A 17,736-nucleotide genomic window follows, 5' to 3' on the forward strand; every position below is an offset into this window, starting at 1 on the left:
TGGTGGGTAGTAGGGCATGTACCCAGTACTCATACTGAGGAATAAGAGTGATGAAACAGAACCCCCACCTGGGCGCCAGAGGAGCACTATGGGAAGGGGTCATTTGTAAGAGAATAAAAGAATAGAAGGCAACTTAAGTTGGAGGAAAGAAAATTGGGTTGGAGCGAAGAAAGCTAATACGGAATGAAGTTCTAGAGCTACATATGATGACGTTCTAGAATCCGGTTCTTAATTTCAGAACAAAGGACTCTTTCTCAGCCTTTCTTGACCTGTTTCTAATAGTTGGTCACATATTGATCCAGAATCAGTGGCACCAGGGCAGTAAGTGTCCCAATTGGAGGTTCCTTGGATTCAAATAGCTCTTCCACTATTCAAGAAATAAAACAAAAATAAGAACTAAAAAAACAAAAAACAAACAAACAAAAAACAACACCTCAGGAAAGACCACCTTCCTAAAGTTTCCCCTGCCATCTCCGCAGGCCTCCTTTTTCTTGCCTTCTCAGCTATCATCTCCCCACTCTTATTCCAGAAATGCTTTTCTGGAGAAACCTTTCAGCTCTGGCCCAAAGTCACCCCCCAGCGCTTGCGAACAGGGTTCTCAGTGACCTTACGTCTGTCATTGTGTCTTGCCTCCCCCAGCATACTGAGAGTCTTGCAGAGAGGCCAGAATCTTCACTTTCCCAACTTCTTTCCCATGCTCAAGACAGAGCCAACCTCATCCAGAAGCCCAAGGAAGCATCAGTGGATAGGCTAAGGATGATTCTCGGGAAGATTCTTGACCCTGGTCATATCCTTCTGAAGCAGAATCAACCTGGACATCTGCTTCTCTATACCTCCCACTTCCCCCCACACACTCAGAGAGGCCAGGGCCACTGGAAGCTTCCACTAGAGATCTCAGTAGTGATAACCTCAGTAATTGGAGGGCAGTAACTAGAGATAAGGCAGCCAAATTATTATAATGCAGGAGGCAAACAAAGCAAATGCAGGGTTCTGGGCCATTTTATAGGGGATTCATGGGGAGTTCAGGAAGGAAGAGACAAAAATCTCAGAGAGGGATGGTAATTTCCAAGAGATCCCATATGGCCTAAATGATGTTCCCTACCTACGAATTAGGCTAACTCCAGCCCGCCCAGCCTGCACGCAGCTATTTAAGAGGTGAGCGAGGGCAGAAGGTCCAGCGGCTCTCTGTACTGTCTATTGTCTCCCGCACCACCTAGCAGCACATCTTGGAAAACATGAGCCGCCAGCTGCACCCCTACCCCGGCGGGGAGCGCCTGGGCTTCAGCGGTTGCTCCACAATCATCTCAGGCAGGGTCAGCAGCAGCTCTGCCTCGTTCAGGGCTGGAGTCAAGAGCACAGCTGCCTTTGGCAGCAGGAGCCTCTTCAACCTGGGGGGCGCCCGGCGCCTGGCCCTGAGCACCTCGGCCGGGCGGGGTGGCACCTTTACACTGGGCCACTGCGCTAGCGCTGGTGGCCGCCTGGGGGGCTTTGTGGGCACCATCTTTGGCAGCGCCGGCCTGGGGCCTGCATGTCCATCCATGTGCCCGCCGGGAGGCATCCCTCAGGTCACCGTCAACAAGAGCCTCCTGGCCCCCCTCAACGTAGAGGTGGACCCCAAGATCCAGAAAGTGCGAGCCCAGGAGCGGGAGCAGATCAAGGCGCTGAACAACAAGTTTGCCTCCTTCATTGACAAGGTAGGTCCTGGAGGATCTGTCCGTGCATTGGTGACCACTGCACACAAGGGTGCTAGCTTTGCCACTGACAGCTGGCTGCATGGGAACTTGGGCAAGTTAGTTATCTCCCTGAGCCTCCCTTTCCTCATCTATAAAATGAGCACAAAAGTGGCTCTTACCCCCTAGGGCTGTAACAAGAATGAGTTGGATGTTTATTAAATGCTGAGAACAGTGCCCAGCACACATGCTGGATAAATCGGAGCTTCATTCCTTCTTTGCAGGAGAAGACCCTGGGAAGGGAGGGGCCTGCATAAGGGAGATGCAGGAGATGCAAGGAATGGGCCCTCTGAGGGCTTTCAATGTTAGGCCAGGAGATGGGGACACACATCCAGGACAGGGACACCAGAGGGACACAGGCCAGCAGATGTCATAAGACATGATGCTTGGTGTATAGGGAAGGATTTGGAAGGTAGGAAGTGGGACAAGGGTGTAAGCCAGGTAAGTTTGTAGAGGAGGTGAGGGAAAAGCGCCAGAAAATTGAAGGATGGGCCTGAAGGAAGAAGACGCAGAGGAGGGCGTGTCAAGTTACACGTGTGTATTGTGCGTATGTGTGTTGAGTAACAAAGGTGTCTCTGGAGATTCAGAAGTAATGACCTCAACGCATAGGGAGGAGACAAAAAATAGTCTTCTCTTGTCTCCACCTGGGGCAGATGGTCTAGACCATGAGTGACAGGGGACATAATACTAAGAATAGCTGACATTCCTCAGTGCCTGATGCTGTCTCAAGTGGTTCTCATTTATCAACGCACACACGATTCATGATTCTGTTATCGTTCTGCCTTGTCGCTGAGAAAACTAAAACAGAGAGAGGCTAAGAAATGCGCCCCAGTTGATAGAACAGGCAGCTGTAGACTGTGTGCCTCACCACTATGCTTGGGAAGAGGAAGGATGGTGGTGGGAGGGGAGAGGACCGGAGTGGAAGAAGCAGCTCCTATCCTGAGAACTGTCTTTCTCTCTCTAAGTCTGTTCTTTCCTAGCATATTTCCTTCTTGCCCTCAAGCTGCAGAGATAGGTGAGAAGAGGAATGCTGGTGAACAGCAGAGTGCTTGACTTTATTTGGTCCAAAAACATGAGACCTTTGTTCAAGTAGGAAGGAACCATGTAAAGATGTGACAAGCCACTTTGAAAATCAAAGAAACAAGCCAACCAAGAGCCATTTAGGCTGCACATAGAAAGAACATGCTAACAACCAGATGACTTCCCAGTTGTATCCCTGCGTCACTGTTTCTTCTCTGCTTCCCATTTCCCTTCACTCTGAAAACACCAGCGTTTGTAGCAAAAGAAGCTCTCTCAATCACATAATAATGGACAGTGGCAGTTACAGCACTACTAAAGCCCATTTCCCAATTTCTTTTAGACTGGATCTTATTTCTTGTCCCGGAGACCTAGATGGACATGTCCCCTTGGCCAAATCCACAATCTAATGAGCCTTGATCTTTTCTATCCCTCACCTCCTTCTCAGGATGACTGCTTCTGATTTCTGGGGCCCTCTTTTCACTCTTGAGAGGCAACAGCATGGGGATTCTGGGCTGTGACCACCTTTGGGTTCCAGGTGCGGTTCCTGGAGCAGCAGAACCAGGTGCTGGAGACCAAGTGGGAGCTGCTGCAGCAGTTGGATGTGAACAACTGCAGGAAGAACCTGGAGCCAGTGTACGAGGGCTACATCAGCACTCTGCGGAAGCAGCTGGAGACGCTGTCAGGGGACCGGGTGAGGTTGGACTCAGAGCTGAGGAGCATGCAAGATTTGGTGGAGGACTACAAGAAGAGGTGAGTGGAGAGGCACTGGACAGTCTTGTTACAGATCCTTTGCTGATCCCACTGAGACTTCTTTTCCTATAAAGAAGGGAAAGAGATTCAGACAGGACGAGACTTAGAAAGAGAAAAGGGCTACCCAGAATGTGTTCTGAATTGCCTAGGAAATGGTAGGCTTAGTTTTTAACATGGGAAATGGAGGAATGGGAGGAAGAGAATTGTCTCAAAACCAGATGGATAGCACAAGTGGCTTTGTAGCCCCTGCTGAGTGAAGTTTTCTATGGGAATTCCCAGAACACGAGACACCCCACCAATCCCAGAACAAATCTTAAAGTTAAGCAAAAATACATTTTCAAAACTTTTTTCATGATGAATCATATCTGTGTTGCTGAATGCCACCATTAAAGAGAATAATTGATAACAAACTTGGGACCAGGGAGCATTTATACCCCTAGGTTTAGCCAATGGAGAAAGAGTGATACATTTGGGCTGAGTGCGAACAGATATTTGAGCCATTTGCTTCCAGGTACCAGGATTTCTGGTGATAGATGACTTCTGCCACATTCAAGGGGTGGAGATGGTCACAGCTGAGTCATTTCCTTGTTCCATGTTTGATCTGCCTGCCCATTCCTATTCTGAAGTCCCCCTAAGGCAGAACTCTGCATGGAGATCCCGAGGGAGGAGGTGACATAGTCCCTGCCCTCTGAAAACACTCGGATGGTGGAGACGGCCTTAAAGAACACTTTCAGGTAGCCCCCAGTCAGTGGAAATAAATCCAGTGTGAATTGAGATTGAGGGAAATTAAGATGGGAATATTGAGGGAAATTAAGATGGGAATATCAGAGCCCGATGGAGGTTTGAGCAGGATTCTGGAAAGAAGAGAGGGCTTCCCAGTACAGCCCAGATGTCCAGGTCAGAGGCGTCCAGGAACTGTGCTGTCTCTGGGCCTTTCAGAGTGGAAAGGTCACATGTTCCAGAATTACCACGCACTAGTTCAATGACTATGGGTTAGTCTCTTGATCCTCTGTTAACTTTAGTTTTGATATTTATAAAAATCAGATACTGATAACTGCTTTGCCACCTATGAGAGCAGTTTAGAGCAGGGGTCCCCAACCCCTGGGCTGCAGACCGGTACCAGTCCTTGGCCTGTTAGGAACTGGGCCTTACAGCACGAGGTGAGTGACAAGTCAAGCAAGAGAAGCTTTATCTGCATTTGCAGCTGTTCCCCAGCGCTGGCATCACCACCTCAATGCTACCTCAGAGCATCAGGCATTAGATTCTCATAGGAACACTGGTCCCTGGTGCCAAAAAGGTTGAGGACTGCTGGTTTAGAGGGTAAAGCCAGATGGTAATGTATTAACAGTTCTCAAAAGAACCAAAGTGCTAGATACATGTAAGGCATTGGGTCCCTGTTGTCAGAAGCTTTAGCTTTGGATACTAGATTTCTTCCCCCAAGTGGCTTAGGTATTCATGTATAGGTATTGATTCTTGCAACAATGAGACAGGATTCTAGTCCTGTATTTTTTTCATTCTTATCTAAGTGCTGGGAAACTTTGTTCATTCAGATTGATTTTAATGGAGGGAGTTTTGCAAGAGCAGTGTTGCTCAGTTCTTTGAATGCCTTTCCAGTTTTTCTGCTTTTTCTTTCTCCCATAGTACTTGTTATTTTCTAACATGCTATATAATTTACTTATTTGTTATGTTTATTTTTCTCTCTCTGCTCCACGAAGGCAGGTATATTTGTTTGTTTTGTTCATTGATTTATCCTCAGTGGCTATAAAGTATCCTATATTTGACATATATTTCTTAGATGAATCATTTTGTGTCAAAATCACATCATGACTCATTACTAAAGATCATTTTTAACAAGCTGTCAGCTGATAACTCAGCTATTTCTTTTTGTTGAGAGCAAAAATTGAAAAACACCTGACTTGCAAAAAGGATTTGTCAATAAAGTCATTTACCTTTCAAATTTCTAGGAAGTTTTTTAAAAAACAGTTTTACCAAGACTGGTTAAATGGCCACTGTTTATATACCATGCTCTGTCCCTTTGGGTAATGTGTTTAATTCAGTAGACCAAAAAAGACTGGGAACATAAAATCATTGTTAGTATTTAATACACCTCCACCAATTCTTTATTTAAAAAAATAATGTTTTAATCCTACTTTTTATATATGTGTACATACACATACACACATTTCCAAAACTTTAGCTCATTTACTTTATAGAAAACATCTGCCATCTAGCTTCATTTGGAAAGCCAGCTTTCATCGTCAAACCAGAGAAATAAGAGGTGCTTTCTATCAGAAAGAGTCTGGTTTCATTCCTAAATTCAAATAAAAATATAAATATGTACTTTGGAGACTATTACAAAATCTCTTAAGCAATAAACTAAAGGCTACATCTTAAACAGTAGGTTAATGAAAACATGATTAAAATAATGTAGATTCAATACAATTAATATATCTATGTTCTAAAACAAGATAAATCGATATGTACTTTGTCATGATTTAACTTTCAATTATGTATTGTAATGCATTTTTAAAATGACAAGTTATTTATAAAGCCAATAGTCCCACAGAATGTGTTGTTTCTCTTCGTAAATGTGTGTATGCACATTGAACTCTGGTGTTTGGTTTCTCTATGTATTTTACAAAGCAGAGAGATTTAAACTGCTAAAAACGAATTGGTCTGCAACTAGCATATACTTTTTCAGTTAATAGGAGGAAGATAAAATTGAATATTCACTAAGATAAAATGAGATAAAGATTGATTATAATAGAAACAACTATTTCATAGTATAATTTGATAAAAAGTTTTCAATTATCTTTTGAAAAATACCCATGGAATGACTCTGAGACAAATCACATGAAATGTTTTCTGTATGTTTTATTCAGTGTAACTAGAATAATCTGTTGATCTCAGACGCTTCAATCCCATTTTAAATAACCTATTTCACTAACCTGTACTACTTCGGCCGTTCAACAAAGCTTTTCTTTTTCCTTAGCAGTCAGTGACATGCCGTAGGAAGGAGTAAAAAGCCAAAAAGATTTACTCATGTTAAAGTATATTTTAAAAAGCCATTTTCTAGCATTAATTATTTCTTTCCAATGCTCTATTTTGTTTCCTCTCACAAATGTCCTGTAATACATTCATTGACAATAGTAAGGGATGGGATAGTGAAGTCTTTAAGTGAAATGATCAATACTCTTATCTCCCTAGTCCACAATATATCTGTATTAAGGACATCCCAGCCTCATCTAAACACCTATTTCCAAAACCTTGCTTTATTTGGAGCAGAAATATTATGAGACATGTATAACATACAGCTCGAAGGCAGGATAGTGTTTTGTTCGGTGCCTAGGAGATCTTGCATGTTGGGCTAATGCACTGTTCTACGGTGCCAGATGGTAACGAAATGCATCTTTCTGCTGTCTCGGGCAGGGGGTGGTTGTGAAAGGAAGGTAGGACAGTGGAACCTGCATGATGACTTCCTCACAGCTGCATTTCCAGGCATACACATTTTGGGGCAGACTGAATATGAACTAAGGAGCTGGAAATGTATTCCTTTAAACCTGTCCTTGTCACATACCCTTGAAGAAGGCTATGCATGTTCCAGGGGTACATGAACCCTCAGTTTTTAGACCATTGCCCTGCTGCTCTTGACATAGAGGTGATCACTAACTTCTTAGCGAACGTTTGCAGGACTGAATTATCTCAATGGCCAAGCTCTCCCCTTTCTTTGGCCCCATGTAGGTATGAGGTGGAGATTAACAGACGAACAGCTGCCGAAAATGAGTTTGTGGTTCTCAAGAAGGTAAGGAGAACAACAGGGCAGGTGGAAGCCGAAAGGGCTCCCTAAGCACATCACAATGATGTTTGTAGGCTGAGGAAAGGGACCTTGTAGGTACCTCAATCCCTTGGGCAGGGGAGACTGGGATTCTAATTTCCCAGATCCTCACTCCAAGCCTGAGATGCATGCTATTTCCAGAATCTGCCAGCTTAAAATTCAGGTATTTGCCACACTTCTGGTGCACCATTGCACCGCACATTTGTTGGTTTGCTCTCGGGTATGGGGCCGCCCTGTGGAGCATGAAGTAGGGAGAGTAAAGAGAGTAAGGAACCTGAGGCTCTTTGTGGCGGGGTAGGGGAGGGAGGGCAGTTGACCACTCTCTGTGTTCCCCAGGATGTAGATGCTGCCTACATGAACAAAGTTGAGCTCCAGGCCAAGGTGGACTCCTTGACAGATGAGATCAAATTCTTCAAGTGCCTCTATGAAGGGGTAAGGACCTGGTTGACCTCCTTGTGTGATCTTCCCCTCTTACAAGTAGCTTCTGGCCTTTGGCCTGGATGGTTGTATGGACCAAAGGCTGACAGAGTAGCCTTTCAATTCAGTGCAGCTGACATTCACTGAGGCTCTACAATGTGCTGAACGATGAGGTAAGCTTTGAGGAAACCATAGTGGAGAAGAAATAATTCCTATCCTCTAGGAATTCCAGTCTGGTAGGGAAAACAGCACATAGATGAGCTTTGGGAAAGCAGAGTGAATGGTGAATTCTACCTGAGCTGTCAGGGAAGGCTCCTGGAGAAAGACAGGGAAAATCTCCATGGGGCATGATGCTCCAGCCCTAAGGGGCAGAACAAGTGAAGATACAGAGGCCTGAGGTGTGCTAAAGCATGAGGAGTCTGCAGAAGAGAAGGTCACTGGTGACTCACTAGCGGGCTCTGAATACCATGTAAGGAAGTCAGACTTGATTCAATGGGTGAAGGGTGGCCGTTGCTGCAGAGTATGGAATAAGGGTGGGAGCAGTCCTGAGTGCATGATGGAGAGGGTGGTCTCACATGGGCTGAGAGGATAAAGTGTGCATCTGACACCCAGCACACATTGGCACTGGTGGCTTCTGCAGAAGGAGGGCAGAAAAGTCAGTGAGGAGTTTGCTGGGGAGGATCAAGAGATGTGCTCCCTTCACGGGGACCCCTTAACTTTCCCCTAGGAGATTGCTCAGATCCAGTCACACATCAGTGACACATCTGTCATCCTGTCCATGGACAACAACCGGGACCTGGACCTGGACGGCATCATTAATGAGGTCCGTGCCCAGTACGAGGAGATTGCCCTGAAGAGCAAGGCCGAGGCCGAGGCCCTGTACCAGAGCAAGGTGAGCTGCATGCCAGTTGTGTCAAGGCGCAGTGACTACATCTGCTGCCCTCTCATCACATGTGCATGAGCACATGTATGTGCTTGTGTGTTTGCATGTGTGCATGTATGTGCATGTGTGTGTATTAGGCTGAATGGAGATCTCCTTTGTCTTGGAGTTGGGCCTTGTGGAAATGCCTCCCTGCGGTACAGGGAGATCAACCACAGTCTTGGCACGTGTTGGGAACATGTATGGGCCTTAGCCCTTCCCCTGCTGTGGCCCTTGCTGACAGCAGGAGCCACAGCAGCCACAGCCCTGATAAGACTCTGACACCATTTCTGTGGGTAATCCAGATAGCTTGGCTTTTCTGGTTTTCAACTTTGTCAGAATAAGGACAGGACATTCAAATTCCACCAAGGCTCTCACATTTAAGAACCCGAGGATTCTGTTGAACTGGGTCAGGACCTTCTTATCCAGAAGGAAAGCATTGTCTTTCTCTGCTTCCTTTCTGCCCTTTCTTTCTCTCTTTCCTCCCTCACTTCTGTCTATACTACCTGGGTAATGAGAACAGAATGTGGCCCTCCCCCCATGCTGAATGCTCTTAAAAGGTGAATGCTCAGCTATCCTGTTCTCCTCATATCTCATCCCCCAATCTCAGATCCAGGAGCTGCAGGTCACGGCAGGCCAGCATGGGGATGACCTCAAACTCACCAAGGCCGAGATCTCAGAGCTCAACCGGCTGATCCAGAGGATTCGCTCAGAGATAGGGAGTGTGAAGAAGCAGGTGGGTTCCACACAATGAATTAGCTAACAGGATTTTTGAGTACCAGTCTATGTAGGACCAAATGTGGAAGCGGGTCCCTCCTTTGGGCATTTATAATTCAAGAGAGAACAGTCCAAGCCCATATAGAAGGAAGAAGCATCCATTCACTGTGCAGCATGCCCCTTAAGTGCTGTAGGAGTCCTGAGGGGGCTGGAACTGCCTGCAGGGGGTGGGCTTACACTGGAACAGAGGCAGAAAAGAGAGGGATAGGGGCCTGTAAAAGGACCCAGCAGGAGCAGTGAACCTGAGGTAGACATGTGCATAGCATGTGTGCAGGGAGGAGGGATGTGGACTCTGAGCAGAAGATCCATATGGGTGGAGTGGCAGGAAACAGGACACCCTTAGGTAGGAAGGGGTGGATTATGGGCTCATTCAATGCTGGGCAATGGGGTTTCAAACTGATGCAGTAGGTAAAAGAGAAGTATTAGGAGGTTTCACATGATGAATCCATGCTAGAGGAAGGAGGGTGGATTTTAGAGAAGAGTGGGGAAAGAAGAGCCTCCCACCCTAGCCTTGGCCCAGGGCTCTGCTCTGTCTTTGCCTTTCCCAGTTCTGAGGATGGGACTTAGTTTTCCCTGGTTGGGCGACTTAGGTGTTGCCACCGAGGCTGTGAGCCACTCACTCAAAAAGCTGTGGGCATTTGCATGGCTGGGAGCCTGCCTGGCAGAGGAGGGTGATACCAGCTGGACAACAGTCTAGAATTCCATCCAGCCTCAGGATCATCTTCTCTCCTTGGGGTGAAGCAAATGGGACTCTAGAGGAAGGGGACACATCAGAAAGAGAAGCCAGATACACAGATCTCATCAAAACTTCAGCCAAATGATCAGAACACACACCCAAAACTACAAGGCTCAGGAAGCTCCCCACCCTCTGCCCCAAGCTTTCACGTAGATACCACAGAGCTCCACCTGCAGTTTCCTCCTGCAAGTTATGTTTTCACCAAACAGCAGATGTTTGTAAGCTTGTAAAACCTGTCAGTTATCATTTAAGGCCGTTGCCATGTAGCACGATTCTCTGAAGAATTTTGGAGGCAAGAAAGTGAGGGTGGCAGATTTATCGAACAGACATTTTATTAATAGTAACTTTATTAGTCCCCAATTTTTTGTCATGATTTACAAGATCCTCTAAAACAACCTTTACACTGTGGGTCAGAACGAAGGTCAATTACCTGAAGACTTTTCAGGGTTGGCATTAGAATCTTACAGCCAATGTTACAGGCCAGAAGGGTGAGGGCAGGCTCCACATGCCCAGGTAGCCCACCTTCTCAGTGCCCTTTCCCTCCTCTCTTTCATGGCAAGAATGCTCTATTGTTACATGCCACAGCATGAGTTAGGGTGACTCATGCCTAGAATTGAGGGAAGGATAGGTTCTCCTCTAGTGATGTCCAAAGGTGATGAAGACCTCAAATGAAGGGAGGTCCTTTGAGCAAGAACTCAGAACTGTGCTCTGACTCAAAGCGCTCAATCCGTTTGCTCCTCAGTGCTCCAATCTGGAGACGGCCATTGCGGATGCTGAACAGAGAGGTGACTGTGCTCTGAAAGATGCCAGGGCCAAGCTAGACGAGCTAGAGGCTGCCCTGCACCAGGCCAAGGAGGAGCTGGGCCGGATGCTGAGGGAGTACCAGGAGCTGATGAGCACAAAGCTGGCCCTGGATGTGGAGATCGCCACCTACCGCAAGCTGCTGGAGGGCGAGGAGTGCCGGTGAGGACCAGATAAATATTTTTTGTCTGGAGCAGCTCTGTCTTTGCCTTAGGAAGACTAGAAACAAACAGTTTGGTTCTGTTCAGGTCCTACTGAAGTAAAACTTTATAGAAAATGGATTTGACATGATGCAGTAGGAAAGACGAAAGTTAGACAGCAAGAAGAACTGAGTTATAAAATATTCCAGAGAGGTGGTAGGATAGGAAGTATTAACAGAGCATCCCTGGCCCTTTGTGATGCTTTTTTAAGGGTAGATGGAGGGAAGGGAAGGGCGACCTCCAAGAGTTATATATGTTCAAGGTGGCTTTGGCAAAGATGGAGCCCTTGAAGCTGTGAGCTCATTCCCCTTAATTGTCTAAAATCGAGGGCATAACCAGAGGGAAGCGGAGGCACAATTATCCCACACATCAGATAATCCCAAAGCCACTTCGATGGAAAGCTGACTCCTTATAGCAGATTTTTCATCTTAGTTCTTCATTTCTTAAGAGATCCCACTGAATCTTATGGGAAGAAAGTAGTCTGGGATGGGGTGGAAGTTGGGACGTTCTGAGAGGAGAGGCTAATTCACAGAGGAGACTCCCTGGATAGATGGGGTGATGGCTTGTGGTGGGTTTATCTGTTTTCCTTTTCTCTCTTCAGGATGTCTGGTGAATACCCAAATTCTGTGAGCATCTGTAAGTACCTGTAGGACCCTGTTCTACCCTTGGTCACTTACTACAAGTCTAAGTCCCTCTAATTCCATGCCACCAAAGAGAAGTCAGAATACCAGAGTGGGTTCAGGGGAGACTTAGGAGCACAAAGAGAGAGCTGGCTTTAGCCACCAAGGAGAAGCAATGGATAGAGAAAAATAATATCATGAAATACAAAAGTATAACCCGTAAAAAGATCAAATGATGCTCATCAGTGTGTGATCCAAAAGTCTATTGTCAGAATAATGCTCGATGGCTATATTCTATTTTTACTGAGGCCAGAACAAAATTAAGACCCTGAATTGCAGTAAGAAGTTATTGAGGGGAACCTGAAAGGGGAATGATAACTGAAATCACCTCCTCCGAATTAAAAAGCTAGAGAGAGTGCTGGGGAGGTGCTGCCATGTGAGAAGCAGGGACACTCTGGTAGCCCCTTTCTTCAGCAGCAGCGCCCGAAGGGCTCCGTGAAGGCCTTTCTTCATGTGGGGAAATTCTCTGATCGAGCCTGGGGAAGTTGAAAGTCTGATAGTGGTAGATTGACACAGACTAATAGGAAAACGTCAAATACATGGGGCCAAGAACATGAAAAATGATCTGCTGATGAAAATGTCCAAGTAAACTAAAAATACACAATAGAGAGAATCTGTCTCCATGTGAAGCCACCACAGGGGGGAGAACTGAGGGAGTGGCCAGGATGCCCCAGGAGTACTGACAGGGTGTCGTCTTCTGCCCATTCCAGCTGTCATCAGCAACACTGGTGCAGGAGGGGCTGGCTTCAGCATGGGCTTTGGTGCTTCGAGCAGTTATAGCTACAAACCTGGGGCTGCGGACGTCAAAACCAAAGGCAGCTGTGGCAGTGAATTCAAGGATCCCTTTACCAAAACCTCTGGCAGCAGCTGTGCAACCAAAAAGAAGGCCTCCAGATGAAGGGCAGAAAGCTACAGAACCCATCAACCTCCTCTCCTCTCCTGGGGTTCTTTTCCAAGTCAGGAAATGCTGCCCCTATAACCACAATCCCAGTCCTCTCTCCTCTCCCTGTTGTCCTCAGCAGGGGGGCAATGCTCCTGTGCAAGAAGTCCAATCTTGGGTGCTTGGTGACTTCTTCCTTGGGCACCTTTTACTGGGTCACTGCCGCAAATGCAGAGATAACACACATACCCAGGATGCTTCCTTGCAGCCAGGTGCCGGCCCCTGTGTCCCCATGTGTCTTTCTTGGGCCTTCATCTCCAAGGAGCTCTCTTTGTCCTCTGGCTGGGTTCATGTCTCATTCTCTGCTTCTCCTTCAATAAACGCTCAATGCCATTTGATTCTCAGTGTGTCAGTCTCTTGCCCAGGATGTCGACATCTGCATCACCCCATCTAACTTTTCTTCTTCTAATTCTTGCTTTCTTCTGGTCTCTGGCCTGACAAGGATCTTTGCTGTCTGGTTCTGGCCAGGTAGGCTTTGAGCAAGAGCTGCTCCTAGGAAAAGGCTGAGATTTGTTACTGATGTACCTCTGGACAGGCTCAGGGCTTCCTGTGCATTGGGGTCCCTATTTCACACACTGGCCCTGTGAGATAGGCATCATCACCCTGTTACAGAGAGGCTCACGCCATCCTCCATCCAGTTCTCAAAAGCACTCAGTGTCCCACACTAATTGCCTCTCATTGTTAGAGTGATTGGTCCTCCTTTTATCCATCTCTTCATTCTCCAGCCAACCCACCCCCCAATGTTGCTCTGCAACAATGGCCTTGCTTTCCTTTTTTTCCAGCCAGATCTTTTTCACCCTGAAGTTTGAGGCCTGTATGTATATGTGTTTATGGATGCATCTGTATTTTTTATATATAGCAGTGGCTCATTGGAAACTCCTTAGTGAGCCAGGTGTCGCTCAGGTACTGGGAATGCTGCAGTAAACAAACAGGTACAGACTCTGTTCTCAGAGAGCTTACAGTCTCGTGGGAAGAGTAAAAATAAGCAACTAACAAAGGAATATATAATACGCTGTCAGTAGTGATAACTGTTATGAAGAAAAACTAAGTCAAGTAAGAAGTGATCTTTTAGGAGTATGTGTGTGTGTGTGTGTGTGTGTGTGTGTGTGTGTGTGTGTGTGTTTCTGCAAGAGTGTTTATTTTCTTAGAATCAGTTGGCACAGTTGACCTGAGCACAGTGCTAAGGAGCAGAATCCTCAAAGGTGAGACCACCTTCCAAGGATGAGCCTCATTTGAAAGTGGCATTCAAGGCACCCACGAGCCCTTCTATTCCCATGTCATTTCCTGTCCTTACGCTCCAGTATTTCTCCAAGCAGGCCAGAACTTTTCAAGCCCACAGACCTTTGCAAATATGATTTTTCAATTGTGGGAACTCATGCTCCATTTACTAAAAGTCCACTTATCTTTCGTGGCCCAGCTAAAATGCCACCTCCCATGTTCATGCATTTTCTGGTCCTTCCAGGTAGACTCTGTTAAATCATCAAGCATTAAATAAGAAGGAACATTAGAGCTGCTGTCTCAGCAGCTCTCTCCTGTCCCTCCACATTATAGGGGAGCAAATGCAGGCCCAGATGGCTAAATGCTCTGCCCAAGTCCACAGCCCTGCACACCCATGGCACCATTCCTGACTATATTACCATTGGTGCTTTATTTTCCTGGTGTGATGTTAGCTGTGCACACGTCTGTCCTCTCACCCTGCCCCATCACAGTTTCCTTTTCCTGATTCTTCAAGCCTCACTCACAGTCAGCACCCAACATACATTCGCCACAGGAATGTGTGGCTTAGCCTAGCTTACCTTCACGGGAGAGAAAGAGCTCAAGGTACATGGCATGTCCAGATGATTTGGCATGCAAAAGATGAAACACATTCAGGTTAAAAAATGCTTTCTATCCATCCATGCGTATGCAGTTTATATGTTTATCAACCAAACTAGGACACTTTTATTTTGGACACATGCTGAACTCAGTCCTCAGACAACAGGCATAAGCCAGCACCATTTCAGGCAAATAGCCAGCCCCCTTGGGTCTAGCATACTAGCTGAGCAGTCGTATGCTTGGTTTCAAATCCTGGCTCTTCTAATGGCTAGCGAAGGACCCTCTCCTTGTAAAATAAGATTGACATAAACTGGTACTTATTGAGTGCTTCCTATATGCCAGGTACTGTTCTTAGCACTAACTCTTCTGAACAGTTTATGTCTGTTCAGAATTAACTTGATTAACTCTCCCAACAACCTGACAGGGATTAATGTCATAAGGTGCTATTATAATAATGTACATCTCCATAATGAGGATACTGAGGCTCACTGGGCTTAAATAACCCGTCCAACCTCATGTGGTTAGTAAATGGCAGACTTGGGAGTTGAACCCCACCCAGTCTACACTTGAGATGGGACATCACTTGTAAAAATTATTAATCCTTTTAGTAAACCTAGTTAAGTTTTCTTTTCTTAGGGAAAAAGGCCCTTTCCTTCAAATCCTGATATTTGCTCCAAACTGGTGACTTAGATCCTCTGGCTATTGATAAGGGTCATCAGCCTATTGTTAGCAGAAATGGTATTAAGCCAGATAGGGCCCTTAGAGTTTGAGAGGGGAGGGGACTTTAGGCCAAAGGTCTTTTTTTTTTTTTTACTCTTTAAGAAATATATTAACCAAGCCTGTTTCCCTTTACTCACTTAATAAACAAATTAATAATAGAAATTAATAGACATACGATTTCAATAATAAGTTTGTATCTTCTTTTCCTTGTCTAGGGACTGAGATAACACTTTAGTAGGAAACCCAAGACCCTACCCTGACTGAGGCAGAAAGGGAAAGAGCTTCAAGAAACCCCTGTAGGCAGGCACTACACCCATTCTCAGCAGGAAGCAGATACAGAAGAAAAGAACTCCTGTCCCTCAACATCCACACTAATAATAAAAGGGTTCATGGTTCTTGGAAAAGAGTTAGGCAGGAAAGTTAGGGGATTTTGGGTCTGCCTTCAACGACACTGAGGTCATCCTATCCTAGAAAGGGTCTGCCTTAATCTGCCCACAATTAAGCAAGCCAGAAAGCATTTCTTAAACTCACACAAGCAAACAAGTAGGCAGAGAATTAGGTACCAGTTTAAGCCAGTCACCCACACCTACGCAATGAAGACCCCAACAACCTTCGACTCACCTGAGCCTCATTATACCATCATTAATATAATGCATATGCCCGGAAGTTCATTAACGTCATTATAACGGACTGAATTCTGGGAACACAGGCACAGAACGCAAAATGATGAATCACTGAGTCTTGTCAATCTTAGTTGTCAATCAAGGAAGCCCACCCCTCTAATAAAAGTAACCGCCCACAGCAAATAGAGAAAAAAACCCCAAAGGCTTTGTTATCAGGCCTTTTGAGCCAGCCTTCTCTTGCTCAGGCCTGCTAACATTTCTGGAAGTGTACTTTTCCTTCTAATAAAACTTTTCTTTTCTACTGTATTTCAGTGTTTTGCTCAATTCTTTGTTCGAGACATCAAGAACCTGGACAACACGCCGGGAGAGAATCCTCACTCTCTGGTAACACTTCCTTCCACCTTAGAGGAGAGTTGAGAATGTGAAAAGGGATAATGGAAGAAATACAGTGCCTGGAATACAATTTGCAGCCAATAGATGTTAGTCGTTATTAAGTTAATTGTTGTTAATGTGTGTTTGTGAAGCCTTTTGTGTTTGCCAGCCATGCACTGGTTCACAACCAGTCAATTCACAGCAGGACTGTGCCCAGACACCTGGCAGAGATGTGCTAAGTGCAGGGCAGAGGGATCTGGTCTATTCACTCACTGACGCACATTCCCATTCAGTTACCAATGGCTAATTTCCAAGCAGGAAAAAAAATAACTCCTCTGTGCCCTTATTTTGTGCATACACTGCCCTCTGTCATCAGATCCGAGTACTGCACTTTCCATCTGCGTGGCCCTGGAGACTACGACAGAGAGGGTGTGTGTGAAATGATCTTGGACAGGCTCTGTGCCCACTGTGGAGCTGCCAGCTGGAGGAGATGCTGTTTCGTTCCCTGGCATGCCCAGGCTGGTCTCAGCCTCAGTATTGCCCAGGCCCTGGCTCCTGTCTCCTCTCCCTCTCCTCTCTGACCTCCTGTCACAGGAGGGGGTGGGGGAAGGGGGCTGCTGCTGCCCAAACCTCTTCACCTCTTATCAGACTGCTCCTCCTCAGCGGGTGCCTGAGAATCGTGGTGTTGCTCTGGAGGTTCTGAGCGTGAGAGTCCCCATTACTCAGCAATAAGCTCCCCAGCTCCACCCACACTGTGTGTAAACCCCTGCCATGGCCATATGGGGTTGGGTGGGGGCGCTCTGAGTTCTCTCTCTCTCTCTCTCTCTCTCTCTCTCTCTCTCTCTCTCTCTCACGCAGGCATGGAGGAACGAGCAAAGCACAGCCAAGAGGAAGGAAAAGATCAGAGCCGAATACAGACAATCTAGGAAGGCTTCCCGGAGGAGGTAAAAGGGACATGAATTGTTGGAGAGAGGGATCCTCTTAAAGACTTTTTAGATCACATTTGGCAGCTGTTCTGAGGGTTGCGCTGCCCTTTGCCAGAGGCCTCCAACCTCTCTTCCAGGGCCTTCACCACCGCTGCCACCTTCTGGATGACAACTGCTTGTAGGATAATCAGTTTGCTTATGGCACCACATTTGGCAAATGCTGCCAGGACCACCAGAGATGCTGAGGGTCTCTCGTCTCCTGCAAACCACTTTCTATCACCCGTTCCATCTCACCTCCCCAATCTGTCCACACAACATCTCCTAGTAGATGCCAGGGTCCCACTCAGAGGCTTATTGCCTGAATCCCTCCTTCTTGCTTCTAATCGGCCTATACCCAGGAGGGATCTCAGACCCTTCTTGCTGGAACCCCAGATATAGCACCAACTTCCAGATTAAAGCTGCTCCCAACTCGTGA

The 17,736-nt window shown here is 46.3% G+C and overlaps 1 protein-coding gene across 2 annotated transcripts; it reads left to right on the forward strand.

The window, feature by feature from the left end:
- The first annotated feature begins 1,235 nt into the window (after window positions 1-1,235).
- On the forward strand, window positions 1,236-12,763 carry KRT72 (keratin 72). 2 transcript variants are annotated; one of them, XM_016142577.2, is made up of 9 exons: window positions 1,236-1,694; window positions 3,286-3,500; window positions 7,242-7,302; window positions 7,672-7,767; window positions 8,480-8,644; window positions 9,282-9,407; window positions 10,927-11,147; window positions 11,787-11,821; window positions 12,576-12,763. In XM_016142577.2, the coding sequence occupies exons 1-9, from the start codon at window positions 1,236-1,238 to the stop codon at window positions 12,761-12,763; spliced, it is 1,566 nt and encodes a 521-aa protein (XP_015998063.1). The 2 variants fall into 2 exon arrangements, with proteins under 2 accessions (XP_015998063.1, XP_015998064.1); XM_016142578.2 differs by lacking the exon at window positions 9,282-9,407.
- The last annotated feature ends 4,973 nt before the right edge of the window (window positions 12,764-17,736 follow it).

This window comes from Rousettus aegyptiacus, unplaced genomic scaffold (assembly GCF_014176215.1).
Source record: "Rousettus aegyptiacus isolate mRouAeg1 unplaced genomic scaffold, mRouAeg1.p scaffold_m13_p_2, whole genome shotgun sequence".
Taxonomy (NCBI): Eukaryota; Metazoa; Chordata; class Mammalia; order Chiroptera; family Pteropodidae; genus Rousettus; species Rousettus aegyptiacus.

What these genes read in the sequence shown, in the direction of transcription:
- KRT72 (XM_016142577.2), top strand. Translation starts at nt 1,236, where the DNA reads ATGAGCCGCCAGCTGCACCCCTACCCCGGCGGGGAGCGCCTGGGCTTC. An exon ending in TCAAGTGCCTCTATGAAGGG is followed by an intron (nt 7,768 to 8,479) that starts GTAAGGACCTGG and finishes ACTTTCCCCTAG; the next exon opens with GAGATTGCTCAGATCCAGTC. An exon ending in TAGGGAGTGTGAAGAAGCAG is followed by an intron (nt 9,408 to 10,926) that starts GTGGGTTCCACA and finishes TTTGCTCCTCAG; the next exon opens with TGCTCCAATCTGGAGACGGC.